This window comes from Gekko japonicus, unplaced genomic scaffold (assembly GCF_001447785.1).
Source record: "Gekko japonicus isolate JY-2015 unplaced genomic scaffold, Gekko_japonicus_V1.1 scaffold1021, whole genome shotgun sequence".
NCBI classification, from domain to species: Eukaryota; Metazoa; Chordata; class Lepidosauria; order Squamata; family Gekkonidae; genus Gekko; species Gekko japonicus.
The window spans coordinates 451,624-472,870 of NW_015176479.1; the positions used below are offsets into that span (position 1 = coordinate 451,624).

At 47.0% G+C, this 21,247-nt stretch overlaps 1 protein-coding gene across 1 annotated transcript in view; it reads right to left on the minus strand.

Moving 5' to 3' along the window:
* The window catches only part of SDK1 (sidekick cell adhesion molecule 1), a 502,369-nt gene that overhangs the window by 385,384 nt on the left and 95,738 nt on the right, over positions 1 to 21,247 (minus strand). Inside the window, exons 4-5 of the mRNA XM_015427208.1 lie at positions 19,029 to 19,143; positions 17,072 to 17,262 (exon numbers count right to left, since the gene is read on the minus strand). Of these exons, the coding sequence (XP_015282694.1) occupies positions 17,072 to 17,262; positions 19,029 to 19,143 (306 nt within the window). The remainder of the gene's footprint in view (positions 1 to 17,071; positions 17,263 to 19,028; positions 19,144 to 21,247) is intronic.

The window sequence follows — 21,247 nt, forward strand, 5'->3', positions numbered from 1 at the left end:
ATTACACAAAGCATCCTCACATAGATACCACGTTATCAGCATGGAAGCTGAACTGATCTAAGCAGGGGGTCTTCAAGCCGTCGGTCAAGAAGACCCTTAGGTGGGCTATGGATCCCCAGTTGCTGACCCGCAGACCCCTACGGAGTTGCCATTTTTGGTTGCCGTTTCAAAGGCCCTGCTGCTAGTGCACATATCGAGAGAGTGAGGGCATGTACATAAAGAGCACGCCTTTCCTTGCATTCATGTGACGATCAGCAGCAGTGTGGTGAGGCAAAGGTACTCCGTGATGGGGAGGATACCTCCATAGGCTTGATCCATCCTGTGTTAACCACTTCTGCTGCTTGGCTTATGTTTCCTGCCACCAGTTTCCGTGGTCTGTCGCTCACAGCCTTGGCCCTGACACAGGATAACTCTGCCCCCTCAAAAGAACATAAGAAGAGCCCTGCTAGATCAGATAAATGGTCCATCTGGCCCAGCATCCTGTCTCACACAGTGGCCAACCAGTTCTTCCAGAGGGCCAACAACAGGGCATAAAGGTCAAGGCCTTCACCTGATAAGAACCTAAGCAGATCCCTGCTGGATCGGAGCAGTGGTCCAGCATCCTGTCTCACACAGTGGCCAACCAGTTCTTCTGGAAGGTCAACAACAGGGCATAGAGGCCAAGGCCTTCCCCTGGGAAGAATATCAGAAGAGCCCTGTTGGATCAGACCAATAGGCCATCTTGTCCAGCATCCTGTCTCAAACAGGGGCCGACCAGTTCCTCTGGAGGGCCAACAACAGGGCATAGAGGCTGAGGTCTTCCGATGATGTTGCCTCCTGGCTCTGGGATCCAGAGGCTTAGTGCCTCTGAATGTGGAGGTTCCCCTCAGTCACCATGGCTAGTAGCCATTGATAGACGTACCCTCCACGAACCTTTCTAATCCCCTTTTGAAGTTGTGGCCATCACTACATCCCCTTCCTGTCATGTGTCCCAGAAGCCACATGACTTCCTGTCACATGCTTGCTGCTCAGGGTATCCCTAGCTCTGCAGGAGTCCTGGATCTGGAAAGTTTAAATACCACTGATCTAAGGGTCCAAAGAAGTAATGCCAAAAGAAAACAAAAAGGTTACATGCCAGCAAGCGGGTCAAATATTTGAGCTGAAACCCACCATCTTTGACATTCCTGGGACAAATTCACAGACAGACATCATGGCTCTCTGTGTTAGGAAATGGAGGTTGGGGATTCCAGGACAAAATGCTGTTCCTGTTTTATTCAGAAGCACAGACAATAAGGCCAGTGGCACAGAAGTTTAGGTCTTGGTGAACATCTTACAATGGGCGTGAGACTTGCATTCAACATACTATTCTGGCCACACTCAGAAATGACCATTCTGTATATCACTGTAGACCTCTTCCCCACTCCAAAACTGCAGGCCTATGACCCTCCTTGCTAAACTACAGTTAATCTCAGCTTCCAGAAAAGGGCAGTTCTCTGCATTACCTTTATATATGAGTTCTCTCGTGTGTCCTTAATAGCCTCGCTTTTTTAAAAAATGAGGCCCACTGTTATCCTGTTTTGATTTAACACAGCTTCTGCCCAAAGGGTCAGATTGGAGACAGAGACGATATGACTCATTTCCGCATTTCCGATTTATGACACCATTGGTTTCCAAGTGAAGGTCAAAGGGGAAGAAAGGGAGCTGTTCCATGGACCACACTGGGTCCGGAGCCAGGATTATCTATTAAAACGTTAATATCCCGCCTTTCTTTGTGGTTCAAGGATGCTTCAACATGCCTCCAAATGACCAATGACAGATTTTGAATTAGTGGATTCCTTACTGTGAACTATGGAGCTGCGGTGGCTCAAGTGGTTAAGACGCTGAACTGCAGGCTGTGGAAGGTCAGTAGTTCAGCAGTTCGAGACCCGAGTGTGCCGCATAATGGAGTGAGCTCCCATCTCTGGCTCCAGCTCCTGCCAACCTAGCAGTTCGAAAGCAAGAAATTGCAAGTAGATAAATAGGTACCACTTCGGTGGGAAGGGGACAGCGTTCCGTGCACCTTGGTGTTTAGTCATGCCGGCCACATGACCACGGAAACTTCTTCGGACAGCGCTGGCTCTTCGGCTTGGAAACGGAGATGAGCACCGCAACCCTAGAGTCGGACTCGACTGGCTTTCGAGCAAGGGAACCTTTACCTTTACCTTTTTACTGTGAACTAGTCAACTGATCTTTGCCTTGTCCTCTTCCAGTTCCAGTCCAAATCACGATGCAGGCAAGTGTATTCAAAGAGAAACCGTTTCTAACACACAGCATTTCCTCACTATATTGGGAGGATTTTAAATAACCTGCAAAGGGTGTAGGTCTTCTGAATGCCCTAAGGTAATAAAAACAAACATCAAGACTTGGAGGTACCAGTCATGAACACTGAAAGGATTTGTGAGATTCACTGAGTGCCATCAATTGTACTCTCAGAAGAACATATTTTATACAAGATGAAGAAGAAAAGATTGGATTTATACCTTGCCCTTCACTACCTGAAGGAGTCTCAGAGCAGCTTACAATCTCCTTCCCCTCCCCACAACAGACACCCTGGGAGGCGGGTGGGGCTGAGGGTGCTCTCTTGAGAACTGCTCATGAGAAAACAGCTCTGAAAGAACTTGTGGCTGACCGAAGGTCACACCAGCAGCTGCATATGGAGAAGTGGGGAACCAAACCCAGTTCTCCCAGATTAGAGTCCGCGCTCCTAACTACTACACCAAACTGGCTCTCAAGACATTCTATGGTTCTTTAAAACTGAAAACCTCCGCTTGTTTCAGATATGAGATGTTGAAGGTCCAAAGGAAGACAGTGTAATCTAAAACATACTGCATGCTTCTGCTCAGAGGACACGAACTGCTAGAATAAAACTCTACAAGGTAGATGAAATATCTACCGATCCAAGCATGCCCTATGTGTTTCCCAGCGCTGCATTCTGGAAATCACAATGAATACCGAGAAAGCAGCCAAGTTATATTTTCTTGCAGCTTAAAAGCAATAACCCAAGAAAGCAAAGGACCCTCGTCTACCCCAACCATAATGTGAGCAGCCAATTGAGATATAGTAGATAACGGCACCCAGCTCTCCTGCAAGCAGATTTCCCAGACGATCCTGCACAGGACAGGTGCTCCATAGCTGCATGAACACAAACTGTCCTGCCTTTAGCAACTGAGTCCTGGAGCAGGCTATAGAATTCTCCAGAGCAAGGTTCCACACAATAGCTGGTAGTTGGGGTCTGCTTTTCAGCACAGCACAGGGTCTAGGTCACAGTCTGGGGTTGACTAGGCCCAAGGTTGCAAGTCTAACGGCCTCTATGAACTGGTCCTCTTCCCTACCTAGAGTTTAAATACCCTGAAAGGGAGAGCAGCCACATCTGGATCTCAGCTTCAGCCAGCTAGACCTTGGCGGAGTCCCGGTCCTGCAAGGAACTGTATACTTCCAGATCAGTGGCAGAAACAAGGGCTGCAAACATGGTGCTTCCTTGCTATTGTGCTGCCTACTCATTAAAAAAAAATTCCTGCTGGGTGGTGGGAGAGCTTGGGGGGCTGATTGTCTGGGGTCTGGCCCTACAGGACGGCTGCCCCAGTATTTGCTGAGCTGGCAGCATCTTCCCGAGCTATGACCTCAGCAGCAGGCCCCCCGGTTGAGGACTTGTAGCCCCGGGCATCTGGGTCCTGCCCGGTATTACTGAGTATCCCCTGAGCCCCCAGGGTGGTCTCTAGCTTCTCCTGTTCACCATGAGTCTGAGTCCGACCCTGGTGGGTCCTAACACAAACTGCATGCGAGAAGGGGCCGGGTCAAGGATGAATGTAAAGGAATGGAATTCAGTGTAAAACCCATTGATTTGTCCAGATTCTGCTGTTAACAGCTGTAACAAAAACACACACACACACACACACACAAAAACTATGAATGCATGAAAACCAACTGCGCACACTAGCTTCAGTTTTCTATGCACCATGTCGTGATAGTGATGAGCCATCATCTACAGCTAGCCAAGTTATTCAGCTGAAGGGCAGTCACTTCCGTCGGCACTCACGGAGGCATAAACTTAGAAGAAAGGTCTACAGCTCGGAGTCTTAACAGACTATAGATTAGATTGGGGGTGTGAAACATACGGCCTGCAGGCCGGAACTGGCCCCTGGAGGACTAGGGCGGCCAAGCCGCAGCGGGGGATCCGCACGTCTTCACAGGATCCCTGCCACGGGGGACAGCGATACGCGTTGCACCGCCGTCGCCAGGATGTGATGCTACGCGTCGCTCTGGCAACGGGGCTGTTTGGAGTCCCGTTGCCAGAGCGACGCATAGCGTCACATCCTGGCAACGGCGGTGCAACGCGTATCGCTGTCCCCCCGCGGCAGGGATCCTGTGAAGACGTGCGGATCCCCCGCTGTGGCTTGGCAGCCCTATGGAGGACTCATATCTGGCCCTTGAGCAACTGACTCTCTCCTGCTTCCTTCTCCGGTGCTGCTGCTGCTGCTGCATCACAACTTGCTTTCAGCCGGCTGTCTCAGTCATGCGGGAGAGATAAAAGCCCAACTTCCCTTCCCTCCATTGGCTGGGGGGGGGGGAAGAGAAAGCGCTTGAGAGGAGCAAAGTCCAAGTCCCACAACACCTTTAAGAGACCTACAAATTTTTATTTCAGGTTTAAGCTTCTGTGTGCACGCACACTTCTTCTCCAGGGCAGCCGCCGTGTCCCAGTCTGGCTCTCTCAATTACGCGTGAGAGATAAAAACCTGACCTTCCTTCCCTCCATTGACTGTTTCCTCTTCCCTCCTCCTTTGGGCCCCATGGCACCTTTAAGATCAACAAAGTTTTATTTCAGGTAGCTGAAAACTCCTTTCTAATCACATTCAGTTGGCTTCAAGCTGCTGCTTGTGGCTGCTTTCCCCTCGTTACAGTGCAGAATTAAGGTTCCCAGGCTGGTTGTTGAGGGAAGGAATTTCTCCGCTTTTGGCTTTATTGTTTGGCGTATTAAACGGCCTTACTCTTGCGTGTGAACTCTGACGTTTGTGAGTGGGGCTTGACCTGGAGTTTTGGGGGAGTGGAGCCTGAGGAGGGAGGGGTTTGGGGTGGGGAGGAACTTAAATGGGGTACAGAACGGATCAAAGGAAGCCCTTCTTCACCCAAAGAGTCATGAACACATGGAATTCACTGCCACAGGAGGTGGTGGCAGCTACAAGCATGGACGGCTTCAAGAGGGAATTAGATAAACATACGGAGCAGAGATCTATCAGTGCCTATTAGCCACAAGGTATAGATAGGGGCTCTGGGGCAAGGGATGCTCTGTATTCTTGGTGCTTGGGGGGAGCAACAGTGGGAGAGCATCTAGCGTCCTGGCTCCACTGAAGGACCTCCTGAGGGCCCCTGGTATTTTTGGCCACTGTGTGACACAGAGTGTTGGACTGGATGGGCCATTGGCCTGATCCAACAGTGGCTTCTCTTATGTTCTTATGTTCTTTTAGTGTACACAGTCCACCTTCCAATGTGGCCATTTCCTCCAAGTGAACTGATCTCTGTCACCTGGAGTTGTAATCCCAGGAGATCTCCAGCCATCACCTGGAGGTTATGCAAACAAATAAACAGAATAATCTGTCACTAGATGCTAAACAGAATAATCTAACACTAGGGACTTCCATCTTCTTATACAGTTCTAATTACAATTATAAACAAAACACATAACAAATGGTTATGCCACCATGCATAAATGACATCTACGCCAGTTGAATAGTGACCTACTAGCCCTAGAAAGTACAAACACAAAGTGGCAGGCATGGGAATAGCCGCAGCGTGAACCAAAGGAGTGGCCACGGCATGCCTAGGTTGCTTCGCCGTTTCTTAAGGCTTCATCAGGCTGCTTTCCTTAGTGATGGAGCCCACCAAGCTCTGTTAAGATTCAAAATGACACGAAGTCTAGACTACAAGTATATTTCAAACAGCTAGGAATCAGGCTTTGATCACCAGCCAATGTTGGCTCGCTAAAGAGCGTTCCAAAACTGTCCCTGCAAAACTGTTCTTAAGCAGATTCCCCAGCACCAGCAGCTTATAAATACTAGCACTACCATCCCTCTGCATATCACACCTAATCCAATCAAACCTGCTACTGTCATTCACCAGCTATTGCCATTCGGCATTCTGAAATCAGCTTTATAAAGTTTACTAGGAATAAGGCCCATTGTGGAAATAAATACAACAAGATCTAGAAAGAGGCTCTGGGTGGGTGCCCTGGCCTTGGGCACTCAGCATCAATTTGCTGTGGTGACCTCAGCAGGGTATAATGACACAGAGCTTACCGTTTTCTCCAGGGGAACTGATCTCTACCATCTGAATCAGATTGTTAAATGTGAAAGCATTTCTCACCTCTCTCCCCTTCAAGGAAGTCCTCCCTAGTTCAGTGAAGGTAGTACAACAATAAGTATAAAGTAGAAATACTACACCCAGGAACACCTGTAGGGATAATCCTCTTCAGAGGGCACATCTGCTAACCCTTTTGGTTGGAATATACCCCTGTCAGTGATCCTGAGTCTCTCTTTCCACCATTTCAAAAAACAAACAAACAGGAGGGCATTCTCTCCTTTCTTCCTTCTCTTTTCTCTCTATTGCGTCTATCATTGTTATTAGCCCTTCCCCCCCCCCTTAGACAGACATTTCAAAACTGTCTTTGTGCTAAAAGGCAAACGTTTACTAAAATATTATCCACAACGAAAGGGCAGAGAGCCCCTCGATAGCAATGACGCTTCTTTTATTATGCTTTTTTTTAGAGAGTTGGGAAAGGGAAATTCTGTTCCCTCCACGTCCTTTCTCCTGCCAAGCGGTCGACGGCAATGAAGCATTGCAGCACTGTTCGGCTGCCTTCTCCCACAAGGCTGTCCCTGTCCCAGTGTCTTTGTGTCTGGGCCTTTTTCATTCTCCCCTTTGTCCCAGTTTTTATTTTCAGCCATGGCCTCGGCTTTAAAAAGCACAACTGTTTGTTTTATGAAGCGGCAGGGTGTCACAAACTCCCACTAAAACGGCAGTACAAAAATAACGACTTAGGATCATTATATTAAAGGGCCCGCAGGGTGGGAGGAGCCTTTGTTTTTTTAAAAAATTAGTCCTCCCATTTTCAAATTAGCAGGATAGCAGCACTTAATCTTCAGGTGGCTAGAGTAGAACAAATAGGCTCTTATCTAATCTGTAGCAAATCTTCCCCAAACCAGTGCTCTGCAAGATCAGGAAAAGGCTACCCTTTAAAAATTATAACAACCGCAGCTAATAAAGACCAGAGTTTGGAACCACCGCGGCTTATCTTTCCTGGAATTATATGAAGACATCCAGGGGAAGCTTCTGACACCCTTGGCAGGAAATTGCAGCACAGCGACAGGTGAGTAACGCAATAAGGATCGTTGGGCCTCTTGATGCATCACGGGCACAACTCACTAAATTTACAAGGAAGAAACATTTTATGGGAGCGTTTGGCACATGACTCTAGTGCGCTGATGTGTGGGTAGGGGGGGGGCTCTGGTTCAGTGGTAGGGCATCTGCTTGGCATGCAGAAGGTCCCAGGTTCAATCCCCAGCATCTCCTGTTAAAAGGCTCCAGCAGCAGGTGATGGGAAAGACCTCCGCCTGAGACCCTGGAGAGCTGTAAAGAGGGGCTGTGGCTCAGTGGTAGAGCATCTGCTTGGCATGCAGAAGGCGACAGGTTCAAGCCCCAGCATCTCCAGTTAAAAAGGTTAGGTAGAAGGTGATGTGAAAGACCTTGTCCCGAGACCCTGTAGAGCTGCTGCCAGCCAGTGTAGACAAGACAATCCTTGACAGACCGACGGGCTGACTATATATAAAGCAGATTTATGTATGCTGAAATCAAAAGATGAAAATGGCTGTGGTCACACACACAAAATAATCCACTTTCAATGCACTTTCTAACTGGATTTTACTGCGTGAACTGGCAAGATCCAGTTGGAAAGTAGATTGAAAGTGGGTTATTTCATGTGTGTGACCACAGCTGATGTTAATTATGGCTAAATTGTCCCATTTCCCATTTAACTCCTTCCATTGCTTGTAAAATCCCCGGCAATGAGTAATTTAACACAGGGTTCAAATGTATAATCAACTGAATGATATATATTCTAGGAGCTGCGGTAGCTCAAGTGGTTAAGACACTGAACTGCAGGCTGTGGAAGGCCGGTAGTTCAGCAGTTCGAGACCCGAGTGTGCCACATGACGGAGTGAGCTCCCGTCTCTAGTTCCAGCTCCTGCCAACCTAGCAGTTTGAAAGCAAGAAATTGCAAGTAGATAAATAGGTACCACTTCAGTGGGAAGGTAACCGCGTTCCGTGCGCCTTGGTGTTCAGTCATGCCGGCCACATGACCACAGAAACGTCTTCGGACAGCACTGGCTCTTCGGCTTTGAAACGGAGATGAGCACCGCAACCCTAGAGTCGGACTTGACTGGCTTTCGAGCAAGGGAACCTTTACCTTTACCTTATATATTCTACCCACTCCATGTATTCAATCTAAAGGTCAGCATTTGCAGTAGGCTATTGAGATATGATTTATCTATATTTATTCTTCACTCTTTAAAACTATAGTTTCTATCAACAGGCTGCCCACACAAGTTATGATCGTTGTCTGCAGATTTCTGGATGAGTTTTTCCACTTCTTGCAGAGACCAGGGTCCTTGTTAGTGTCTGAACTGTTTCTCTTTAACTTTCCAAACCCCAAAATGTAAATGTCTACACTTCATTTTCTCATAGTAGTTTAGATTTCCACCACCTGAGAAAAGAAAATTCACACGTGGCTCTCTCATCAGCACGGTTGGCAGCTCCGGGTTGGGAAATTCGGATGGGGTTGAAAAGGATGAGGTTTGGGGGAGAGTAGGGGCTTCTTTGGCATATAATGCCATAGAGTCTACTTTATAAAGCAGCCATTTCTTTCAGGTGAACTGATTTCTGAGACCTGGAGATCCGTTGTAACTCCAGGAGATCTCCAGTCACCTTCTGGAGGCTGAGTCAATAAAGATACATTGCAAAATCATTTACTGTAGTAATTCTGTAGAAAATTCTCTTCTATTATCGCTCAAAATTCTCTTCTATTATCGCTCACACGCTAACGAATGCTGCGCAATGTAAACAGTTCCGTTTCACAATATTTGCTTTATCTGAGCGTGTAGCAATCCCAGTTCTTATCAATTACTACTTATCAACTCTTGAAGGAAACATTCCATGTTGACTCTCTAATAACAAAACCCAAGGTCTTCACAATATATTAGCTGGATTCTAGAAGCCGAACATAAAGTCTCCACTGCTAATTGCTACCAGCCCTGGTAGCAATTAGACTTTATGGTCTAATTTATGGTCAGTTGTGATCCCAGGAGATCTCCAGGCACCACCTGGAGGTTGGCAACCCTAAAAGACCTGACTTTTTAATAAATAAATCAGTCCCTGAATATAATACATTATTTCCCAGCCTGTGGGTTGGGACTCAAATGTGGGTCGTGGAGCAAGTGGGTCACAGGTGAGCCCTTCCTAATGGCTGCCCCTACTCTTTCCGTTGCTCTCTGCTGTATTTCGGAAATTGGGATCTGACCCTGGTGACAGTACCTTTGGCCGGCCTTGACCAAGTAAATATGGACTCACTATACTAAAAAGGCTGGGAACCACTGATTCAATGCGCATCTCCATGCCAAGCGAGCTTGCTAAAAAAAACTTTCTTCTGCTTCACGCAACAAAGTGCCGGTCCCTGTGGCATACCCCACAAATATTTTATGTGCACAAATGGGCAGGCATAATCGAGTTCTTAAGAGCTACTAAAGCAGATTTTAATAATGTAGGCTCGGAAGGAAACGCCTTCAAGGAAGCTTAGGGGGAAACATCCCTTTGCGAGGGGGGATCTTTCTATCCTTTTTGATTCTCGTCAACAACCTCCCTTCCAATGTGTCGCGTCACTAATTAAGAAATGGCTCTATTCCATTGTGGAACTCTCCCTACCTTTTAATGAATTATCCACTAATCTGTTAGCTTCCTTTCCTGCTAGAACCCCCCCTTCCGCTTCAGCACAAAAGCATAAGCAACCAAATATAGCATGCCGAACTGACACGCAGAGTAGATGCTCGCAGCCCACAGTGGCTTGCTCCACGGACGGCGTAATAACAGTACCCAAATTGTTACTGATTTCTTTTCATCCCCTCGCTCATCTCTCAAGCACTTTTCCGTACGTCATTTACCCCTGGCCCCGACAGATCTGATACGAGAAATAAATAAAACATCTAAAAATCCGAGTGTGCGGCAACTCATCAAAGGTGTCGTCGTGACACCTAATGTTTCCCTAATGTTCAGGGTTTATTTCCTGTTTTATCAGAGCACTGCTGATAGACCATCTGCACGGGCAGAGACAGGGCCTGAAATACTGCGGTAGGCAAGATCTGGTGGTACCGCCACAAAATTAAATTAGTCATAATAAAATGGCGGGGAATAATTTTTTAAAAAAGGACTTAAATCAAAATCATAAATACATGACATGCGCCTCTACTTTTTCAAAGAAAAGAAGCTGGGAGGTCACTGTTTGAATGCAAGAAAGCAAAAAAAAAAGTATATAAATAATAAAAAGGTAAAATCAAAGTTTGCATACTAAGTCCTAAAACAAAAGAGGACCATGAATAAAAGGGGAATCAATTTTGAAAAGAAGAAAAGAACTTGACTTTCCTTAAATTTTTCAAAATACTTGGTTATAGTCTATGCCAGGCCCATAGCCATGGAGGGCATTTGGGGGCAATTCTCCCCACAGATGAGTACTGTCCCCTCAGACGATTTTTTTAAATTAAAAATAATTTATTTATTTTTAATGTAAAATTCATGTCGGTGTTCCAAAATGACCCCAGGCACATCAGGAAAGCTTCAGTCTCATTTTTCCTTTTTTCCAGGCCAAAAAATAAATATGTTTTTAAAAAATGTAATACAATAAAATAACATTGCAAAAATATAATAAAATTGCAAATACAAAACAGAGAGAGTCAGAGATTTCCCCCCCTCTTTCCCGGCTTACACAAAAAAGCAGCCCAGAATCGAATCTCTCCAGCTGAATGAGTTAGCGTATGTAATGAGATAGAAATCCAATATCCCTGTTGAGTCCTGGGGAGGTTTTTGTTCCAAGTGTTGTAATAACTTGTAATTCAGCAATGTCCCTTTCCATTCTGTTTCTGAAGTTCCTTTGTAATAAAACAGCTACTTTGAGGTTACCCATTCCTACCCCTAGAAGGTTGAAGTGTTCTCTTACAGGTTATATAGCTTATACATTATGTCATTAGACTATACCGAAGATATTTTGAATTTATATTGACAAGGTGATGCATTTTCAGCAGTTGCTTCACAGCATCTTGCCTCGGGTTGCTAGGTCTCTCGCTATGACAGGACACCTCTTGTTGGCAACCCCTGCTTCTCACCACTGCTCTGTTGTCAGGAGGAAGAAACATTAATTTTAATTTCTTTTTTTTAATCACCATCGGCACAACACCACTTCTGAGGAAAACCCAGACGTGATATAACGACTCTCTAGGAACGGCCAGAAACTCTACTATACATGAACGTCACCTCCGGGTTTTCACAGGAAGTGACATCACACCATCACATCAATGGCGTTCTCCCATGACCCTGTCTTCTGCTGGGTACCAGCCATTGGCCAGCTACCCAAATCATGGCTGGAGTTTGCAACACCATGAGTCAACACAGGTAGACACTTTTCCATTTCAGATAGTTTTATTCCAACCCGTTGAAGCCCTCAGATGGGTAAAAGGCCCCAGATCCATCTGGATACTGAAGTCTGTTTTTCTTTCACGCTTTCTAAGTCATGTCTGGGCTTTAGGTTAATAAATAAAGATAAACTACCAAAGATAGTTTCTTTGATTAATAAATACTTTGTAGTGAAGAGTCCCTTGCTATCCACGCAGTATCTTGTTTGGCATCAAGGCAAGGCTCGTCTGCTGCAAAAGGGCCCCAGGAATTATGGGAACAACTTTCCGAGGCCAGCGTATGTGTTTTTTTGCTCGGGAAGGGAAGCTTTGTCTAACATGGTTTCATGGGGCCGTATCAAGGAATTCAATGTGAGTCGGCCAGCACCCTGGGACTTCTATATTAAAGGGATAGCTTGCTGCCCGGAAACCAACACAACGAGAAATCCAGAACAGAGAACTGAAACTCTCCTGTTTGTAAAACTAACATGTTTGCCATTGTTGGTCCCTTACTGTCCTCTGCTTCAGCTAAACTGGCTGTTGTGCTGAAGGCCCGCTTTCCCCCCAAGCTCTTTTCTTACTCGGCACAAGTTTTTCCCAAGATTATCTCGACCTCTGTGGACCAGAAGAAGAAATCCAGCACTACTACTTCCATGAGCGAATCTTAATTCTCGCTTTGGTGTAAGAGAAGGCACCAGCTGTCCGGCAGCGGCATCCCATAACTTCTCATGTTAGGGTTGCCAAACCCCCCGGTTTGCCAGGGGTCCCCCGTTTTTGGGGGGGTTCTACCCACCTCCGGCCAGATGGCCAGCGGGGGAAGCCCCGCCCCCAACACCCACAGCCACCCATCTCTCTCCCCCTAAGTGTGTGGAACCTGTGTTTCCTCCCAAGCCCAATCTCCGCAAGCTTGCAGGGAAATGCCAGCTTCCAGCTCTCAAAAGGGAAACGCGGCTGTTCTGAAAGGGGAAACGCCGGCTCCTGCATCCAAGAGAGAAACGCCGGCTCCTTCAAGTGCAGGGAACTGCTGTTTCTGGAAATCCTGCGCACAGGCGGGTGGGGGGGGGGGGACGTCCCCAATGCGACGTCATCACGTCGGGGGTGCCCCTACTTCCATGAGCGAATCTTAATTCTCGCTTTGGTGTAAGAGAAGGCACCAGCTATCAGGCAGCGGCATCCCATAACTTCTCATGTGGAGGAGTGGGGGAATCAAACCCGGTTCTCCCAGATTAGAGTCCACGCACTTCACCACGACACCAGACTGGCTCTTATTCTTATACTCTTACGGGCCTTCTTATTCTGAAGCCACTCGGAAATTGGGGGAACACCGAGTCCACAGTACAGAAATGGTATTTTGTTCATCATGTCCACACCAGTGAGAAATCAAGGCTCTGAGACGTCTGCAGCTGCAGGGCTATTTTTGGGCAGGAACGCACAGGAACAGAGTTCCGGCTGGCTCCCAAGTTGGCCACGCCCAGCACGAACTTATTAGCATAATAGGCCACACCCAACAGCAGAAACTCATTAGGATTGACTACATTAGGGGTGTGTGGCCTAACATGCAAAAAGCCCTGGGTTTGGACCACAAACAAGGTAAACAGAATAAGAAGCAAAAGGTGGGTGTGGCTGGATCCGCAGGGCTCTTTTTGTAGCAGGTACTCATTTGCATATTAAGCGACACACCCCTAATGTAGCCAATCCTCCAAGAGCTTACAGTAGCCTCTGTAAGAAGAGCTCTGTAAGCTCTTGGAGGATTGGCTACATTAGGGGGGGTGTGGCCTAATATGCAAAGGAGTTCCTGCTACAAAAAGAGCCCTGCCGGGCATGGCCACACTTCTGGTAACATGGGGGTGTAGCCTAATATGTTAATGTGCTGTGCTGTCAGGGGTGTGGCCTAATATGCTAACGAGTTACCCGGCGGCGGATCGGGCCCCGGGGGAACCCCACCCCCAAAGCATGTGACGTGCCCAGAAGTGACGCAGCCGCACCGGACGCGCCGGGGCAGGGCCGTGGTCATCCGAGGGAAAATCCCTTGGATGACCGCGGCCCCGCCCCCAGCATGCCCAATGCAGCCGCGTTAATTCCGGGTGATGTGGTAGCGGGGCATGCGTGCGCTCCCGGAACTGAGCTGGAGTCCCCCGCTGTACATACAGCGGGGACTTGGCAATCCTATGCCAGTGGCCTATCCAGTCCAAACCTCTGTGTCACACAGTGGCCAAGAACAAGGTTCCATCAGGAGGTCCCCCAGTGGGGCCAGAGTCCACCATTATTTATATTTTATTTATTTTTAATTTATTAGTCTTATATCCCGCCATCCCCACAATGTAGGCTCAGGGCAGGTACCAACATACAGGTCTCCAACTAATGTGGATTTACAATTAAAGGATAATATAATGATCCATTAAAATCAATAACATCACCAGCATTAAATCAGTAAAATTACCAGCATTAAAACAACAACATGCTTCAACAGATGATAGAAGCCCAATCTGGCTGCTAAGATCTGTGGACACTGGAGAATGGTAGAACGTTCTTACACTGGAAAAGGCCTAGCGAAACCAATGTGGATCAGTGTTTCCTCTAAGCTGAATTAGAGTGAGCTGGCTCACAGTTTTTTAGCCTCCGGCTCACACATTTTCATCTTAGCTCAGGAAGGATTGCTCCAGAGCAAACTAATTTATGCAATAGCCAAATCACTCACTCACAGGTTTAATGCTAGTAGCTCATAAAGTAGAATTTTTGCTCACAGGACTCCACAGCTTAGAGGGAGCATTGGCTACAGCCCTTTGGGATAGTCAGTAGTTCAGTGGACTGATCTGAAGGTAGATTCAGAGTACTTTGGGCAACCATTGCTCTGTTTGGCAGATGCAGAACTGACAGGAGATTATTTCCATTGTGAGGTATTTCGGTGAATTCTATACCCATTGGAAGGAGCTGCGGTGGCTCAAGTGGTTAAGACGTGCCAGAAGCTCACAAAGTAGAATTTTTGCTCACAAGACTCCACAGCTTAGAGGGAGCATTGATGTGGATGTCTGTCCAGGGCTTCTTGGTCACTTTCCAAAGAAATGCTGATACTCATCAGAACAGAAGAGTAGCTCTGCTGGATCAGGCCAATGTTTCTCCTTGCCCAGCATCCTGTTTCCAGCAGTGGTCAGCCAGCTGCCAGAAGGGAACCGCAAAGCAGGGCTCACCGACAACAGCCCTCCCCTCTGAACCCAGAGATCCCATCCATGGATCATGGTTAATAGCAGGGTTCCCTCTAAGCTGAGTGAGTGTGAGCCAGCTCACAGGTTTTTTTAGCCTCCGGCTCACACATTTTTGTCTTCGCTCAGGAAGGACGGCTCCAGAGCAAACTAATTTATGCAGCAGCCAAACCGCTCGCTCACAACTTTCATGCCAGCAGCTCACAAAGTAGGATTTTTGCTCACGAGACTCCACAGCTTAGAGGGTGCATTGGTTAACAGCCAGCCATAGGAGACCCCGGAGACATGCTGCACCCACATCCTCCCAGCCACTGTTCCCTCTAAGCTGAGTTAGTGTGAGCTAGCTCACAGTTTTTTAGCCTCTGGCTCACACATTTTTGTCTTAGCTCAGGAAACATGGCTCTAGAGCAAGCTAATTTATGCAGCAGGCAAATGGCTCGCTCACAACTTTAATGCCAGTAGCTCACAAAGTAGAATTTTTGCTCACAAGACTCCACAGCTTAGAGGGAACATTGCCTCCCACTAAAAGACCACCTGCAAGGATGTCAAACATGATGCTCTGGCACTGCACACACGGAGAGAAGACAGGAAGGGGCTTACGGCACTCTCTGGCTCAAGGGCTCCAACATTTCTCTTAAGGGGCCAGACCAGTGTTTGCTAGTGGAAGGTGACAACTTGCAGGGTACGGGGCAGCCCATTCTCCCTCCCTCCACTGTGATGAGTGGTGGCTCGGGGCAGAGGACATTCGTGGCCCAACTCATAGCCAGGCCTGTAGCCAGGATTTTTAAATTGGGGGGGGGGGCTTTAAATAAGCATACATCGCTGCACCTGGGCTGGATGGAAAGTGGGGGCCCTTGGCAGTAAGTCAGGGGGCCAGGCCCCGAGATGCCCCCCGTAGCTACGGGACTGCTCATAGCCCAAGCCTCCTCTCGAAAACAAGGTGATGGGGGTTGCAGGGCTCAAGAAAGGAGGTTTGCTCTGTTTGGCTTCTGCCCCAAGGCCTTCCCTTTCCTTCTTTCCTGGCCAGTTGATCATTGGGGCGGGGGGGGCTTGCAGAGGGAAGTGTGCCCGCCATGCTTTCTTCTCCAAGCCACCTCTGGACACGTTGCCAATGAGATATGACATAAGAACCTAAGAGAACCTAAAAGAAGCCAATGTTGGATCAGGCCAGTGGCCCATCCAGTCCAACACTCTGTGTCACAAGGTGGCCAAAAATACCAGGTGCCATCAGGAGGTCCAGCAGTGGGGATAGCACTCTACAAGCCCCCCAATGTTGCCCTCCAAGCACCAAAAAGACAGAGCATCACTGCCCCAGACATAAGGACGTAAGAGAAGCCATGTTGGATCAGGCCAGTGGCCCATCCAGTCCAACACTCTGTGTCATACGGCGGCCAAAAATACCAGGTGCCGTCAGGAGGTCCAGCAGTGGGGCCAGGACACCAGAAGGCCTCCCACTGTTGCCCCCCCCCAACATCACTTACCCCAGACTGAGCATGATCTTGTTTGGCAACATTTTTCTTTAAATTTGAGTGATTTTGTTGCAGTTGTTGTTTTGCTTGCATATAAATTACTCCTCAGTTTGGATTTTTTTAAACCCACCTTCCAGAGGGTTTTTTAAAAAAGTTTTGGGCGTTTTCTGGTAAACCTGGGAATTCCCGTGGGGTTAGAGAAACATCTCCCGATTCTGTTCTGGCTCCACTGAACAAATTTTTTGATCCTTACTCTAAGGCCAAGTTCAGAATCAGATACGTTGGCAGACCGATACTTTCCTAAAAGTTCCTCCTGGAACGAGCTGGCGGTTATTCAACCCTTTAAACTACTGCTCAAAACCAAGTCACGACAAGCACCTCAATGCGTATTTTACCTGGTATGTTTCTTTTGTTGCCATGATCATGTTTCAAGACTCACAATTGCATTCAGTATAACATCAATGTTAAAAAGGAAAAGAATATCCTTGATGAATTTCCAGTCAACAAAGAGGAGCGGCTGAATTAATTGCAGAGATAACCCTCGGTCACCTCTTTTGTTTCCGTTCACCGGGGAGAGGTGCAACCGTAAGGTCAGCGAAATATTAAAATCCCCATTCCTCTTTCCTATTGTACTTCCCGTTCAAGGCCCGGTTTTTTACAAAATAAAATAAAGCGGCATTACCCAGGATAGACAGGAAAGCTTTGGCTCTCTCCGGCTCCGCTGCACTCTCTCTCAACTGCGCCTCGCAGACGTACATTCCAATGTCAGCAGAGGTTGGGTTGGCGATGGCGAGGCGTCTCCCAAAACTGCTAACTCCACTGCTTAGTTTGACTCCATTTCTCTTCCAGGCGATGCTTAATTTCTCAGTGGGCCTGCGAGGGTAAAAGTCACGCCAATTATTACTGTGAATTATGTTATCTCCAGTAATAACACCCTGAACATATGACTCACCTAACTCTTCCAGGGCTGCGGGCGTATCGAACGTCGGGCACTTAGAAATAAATCCAGATGCGGCTCTGGGGTCTTAAAGCAGCTATGCTCCGAAAGCAAGGGGACGGCTAAAGTGCCGTCCAATGGGCATCTCTAATTGTTATAGCAATGGAGCTTTGAAGCGCTAATTATTTGGTCGGCCTCAGCAAAGGGGGGGGGAGGAATAAACCATGACTCTGGGTCTCAGCTGTACATTGGTGCTTTTATTATAATTCAGGTGTGCAGATAGGATGGGCTAGGCCCGTAGCCACAATTCTTTTTGTTCGGGAGGCATTTAAATTTTTAAGGGGGCAGTTAATTAAATTAATCAGAAAGCTTTATTTATGTATTTATGCATGTATTTATTTATTTCGACTTCCATCCCGCCCTCCCCGCGTGGCAGGCTCAGGGTGGGTTACATCAGATTTAATAAAAATACAATATATAAAATACAAAGGAATTGGTAAAAGTACAATTAAAAAACTGATAAATTACAACTCTATCCTTCAGCCAGTGCAGTTGTCATTAGAATTAAGCTTCACAGATGCCATCTCTGGTAAGCAGTTCTGACCCACTGCGGGGAGACCCAGAAAAGAGGAAGGGGCGTCCGTCACTCTAGTTGAAAGCCTGGTGGAAGAGCTCCGTCTTGCAGGCCCTGCGGAACTGCAAAAGGTTCCGCGGGGCCCTGATCTCGTATGGGAGCTCATTCCACCAGGTAGGGCCAAGGCCCTGTGGAAGGGAACTTCTGAAGGCATCTACATGCCCTGTGAGCTGTCTTTTCCCAGATCCCACGATGCCCTCCCCCAATCCTACAGTGGGCGGGAGAGGGAAACCTGAGGGCAAGAGCTTTATTTATGTATTTATGCATGTATTTATTTATTTCGACTTCCATCCCGCCCTCCCCGCGTGGCAGGCTCAGGGTGGGTTACATCAGATTTAATAAAAATACAATATATAAAATACAAAGGAATTGGTAAAAGTACAATTAAAAAACTTAAGGGTGCAGGGCCCCGAAATGCCCCACTGTAGCTATGGGCCCGAGACTGGTCCTGACTGTTTTCCCAGGGAAGAGACAATCAACTGGCCTTCCTAGCACTCCCTGAACATTTCAGCTCTTTATCTGTTCCAGGATGACACTCCCTTCCCACACCAACGACTGTTTTCATGGCCGTAAGAGAAACGTCCATGGATTCACTCGACAACACTGAGGGGCTTCAAAGACCTGTGCTTGAGTTCTGTTATCCAAACTCTTCTGTGGGAGCTGAGCAAACCTTCCCCTTCCAATTTATCTCATCAACGGCTTAGCAACATCATCTGATCTCATTTAGAAATCTAATACAATTTGATAAGGGAATTATTAGCTACTAATTGCGTAGATGCGGGCCTTCCCCGAGCCTCCAAGGTATACGGACTTTGGTTTTCTTTTTCTGTACAAATAACTTTGTTTTGTTCCTCCCTGGAAACAACCTGCATATTAACCCAGTAACAAAGTTTGACAGACTGACCCCATATTGTCCACATCTAAGAGACCACTAACGGGGCACTCCGTCCTGTGTCTTGCCCCTTGGAATTATACAGATTGTCCGTCCTTCTGTTACAGGTTGGCATGGTCTTTACAAAGAATTCTCACCTGGGTGGGATTATTATTATTGTTATTTTTTAACATTACCTGCCATTGGCTACACATTCCAGTAACGCTTCGTTACTTCCAGCGACCACACTAGTATTGACCGGCGGTATTACGATAACAGGAGCTAGGATGGTGGAGGAAGAAGCACCAGCACCTACAAACAGAAGGAAAACAATTACAATTCATTAATGCATTAATGCATTCATTCATTCATTCATTCATTCATGCATTCATTGATTCCTTGTGTTCCTCCTCAGTGAGGGGACCCAAAGCGGCTTATATCATTCTCCTCTCCTCCGTTCTATCGTCACAACAATCCCGTGAGGTAGATTAGGATGAGAGAGCGGGACTGGCCCAAGGTCACCCAGCGAGCTTCCATGACACCAGTGGGGATTTGCATCTGACTCTTCCCGGTACTAGTCTTGATACTCTTCATGGCTACACCACACAGTGTTACAGGCCTGGCTCAGTAGTAACAGTCAATGTAGTCCCGTGTTCCATTACTTTTGTCCTATTAGCAGGAAGGGAAGTTCCAAATTAGTTGTTATAGGTAATACTAGGTAAAGGGAAAGGTTTCCCTTGCTCGCCAGGGAAGAGACAATCAACTGGCCTTCCTAGCACTCCCTGAACATTTCAGCTCTTTATCTGTTCCGGGATGACATTCCCTTCCCGCACCAACGACTGTTTTCATGGCCGTAAGAGAAATGTTCATGTTCCCTGGATTCACTCGACATCATTGAGGTGCTTAAAAGACCTGTGCTTGAGTTCTGTTATCCAAACTCTTCTGTGGGAGCTGAGTAAACCTTCCCCTTCCAATTTATCTCATCAATGGCTTAGCAACATCATCTGATCTCATTTTGAAATCTAATACAATTTGATAAGGGAATTATTAGCTACTAATTGCGTAGATACGGGCCTTCCCCGAGCCTCCAAGGTATACGGACTTTGGTTTTCTTTTTCTGTTTGGTTTTCTTTTTCTTTTGTTCCTCCCTGGAAACAACCTGCATATTAACCCAGTAGCAAAGTTTGACAGACTAACCCCATATTCTCCATGTCTAAGAGACAGCTAACGGGGCACTCCGTCCTGTGTCTTGTCCCTTGGAATTATACAGATTGTCCTTCCTCCTGTTTCAGGTTGGCATGGTCTTTACAAAGAATTCTCAATGCTATATTCAAGACCATAAAATGGCTTTTGACACATATATGAACCTACTTTATTGTTATCCTTTTTATTTTTAGAAATGCTCCTAAAATGTACTTTTTGATTACAGGATGATTACAACAACCATAGCGGCATTAAGATGTAATGAAACATGTAATGTAATAATCAATGTCTAACGAACAGTTAATATTAATAGTAACTAATGGTATCTGGGTAGGATTATTATTGTTGTTATTTTTTTAACATTACCTGCCATTGGGTACACATTCCAGTACGGCTTCGTTACTTCCGGCGACCACACTCGTATTGACCGGCGGTATTACGATAACAGGAAATAAATGTATATAGTATGTAAAACCCATCCCAATACTATGTATTTTAAAGGTTTACGTTAAATGCTCTATATCATCAGTTGATCGTCCTTGTTATGAATAAGTCATATATTATTATAATATCTACATCTCCCTTTCCCCCTTGTTTAATTTAAAATGACCACAATTATTTAAAAAGCTATTTTTTTAAAAAGGGAGTTCCAGCAAAACGTCAGAATTTCACTCTGTAGACGCCCAGAGGGAGGCAATGTCTTCCGTGCTCTCCTGCTCCGGTGCCACCCTGTGGCTTGTAACACGAAACAACGGCAAGGGCTGAAGTTACAAAAGGATGCATTGAAAAAGAAACCAAAGAGGAACGGCCAGCTGGATTCAAGTCCAGTAACACCATAGAGATCAACAAGGTTTTCGGGGTATAAGCTTTCAAAAATCCAAGCTCCCTTCATCAAAAATAAAACCAGAGGTCATTTCGGGGGGGATTGCGGGGGAACGAAGTTCCCCTGGGTGAGGTACGGGGGGCGGGGCACATGACGAAGCCCCACTCCCCGCTTCCGGCCGCCCCGCTTCCAGCCCTCATTCAGCCAGGAGGAGGCAGGAGAAGAGGGAGGGTAAGTTGCTTTCTCCCCGCCTCTCCCCACCCCTGCCTGCCTGGGGCCAGGGAGGGCCTTCGCGGGGCTTCCTCGCTCTCCTGCCGGCCTTGCAGGTCCACCGCCGGGCCCCTGATGTCAGGGGGTGTGGCATATGCTAATGAGTTATGCTAACGAGTT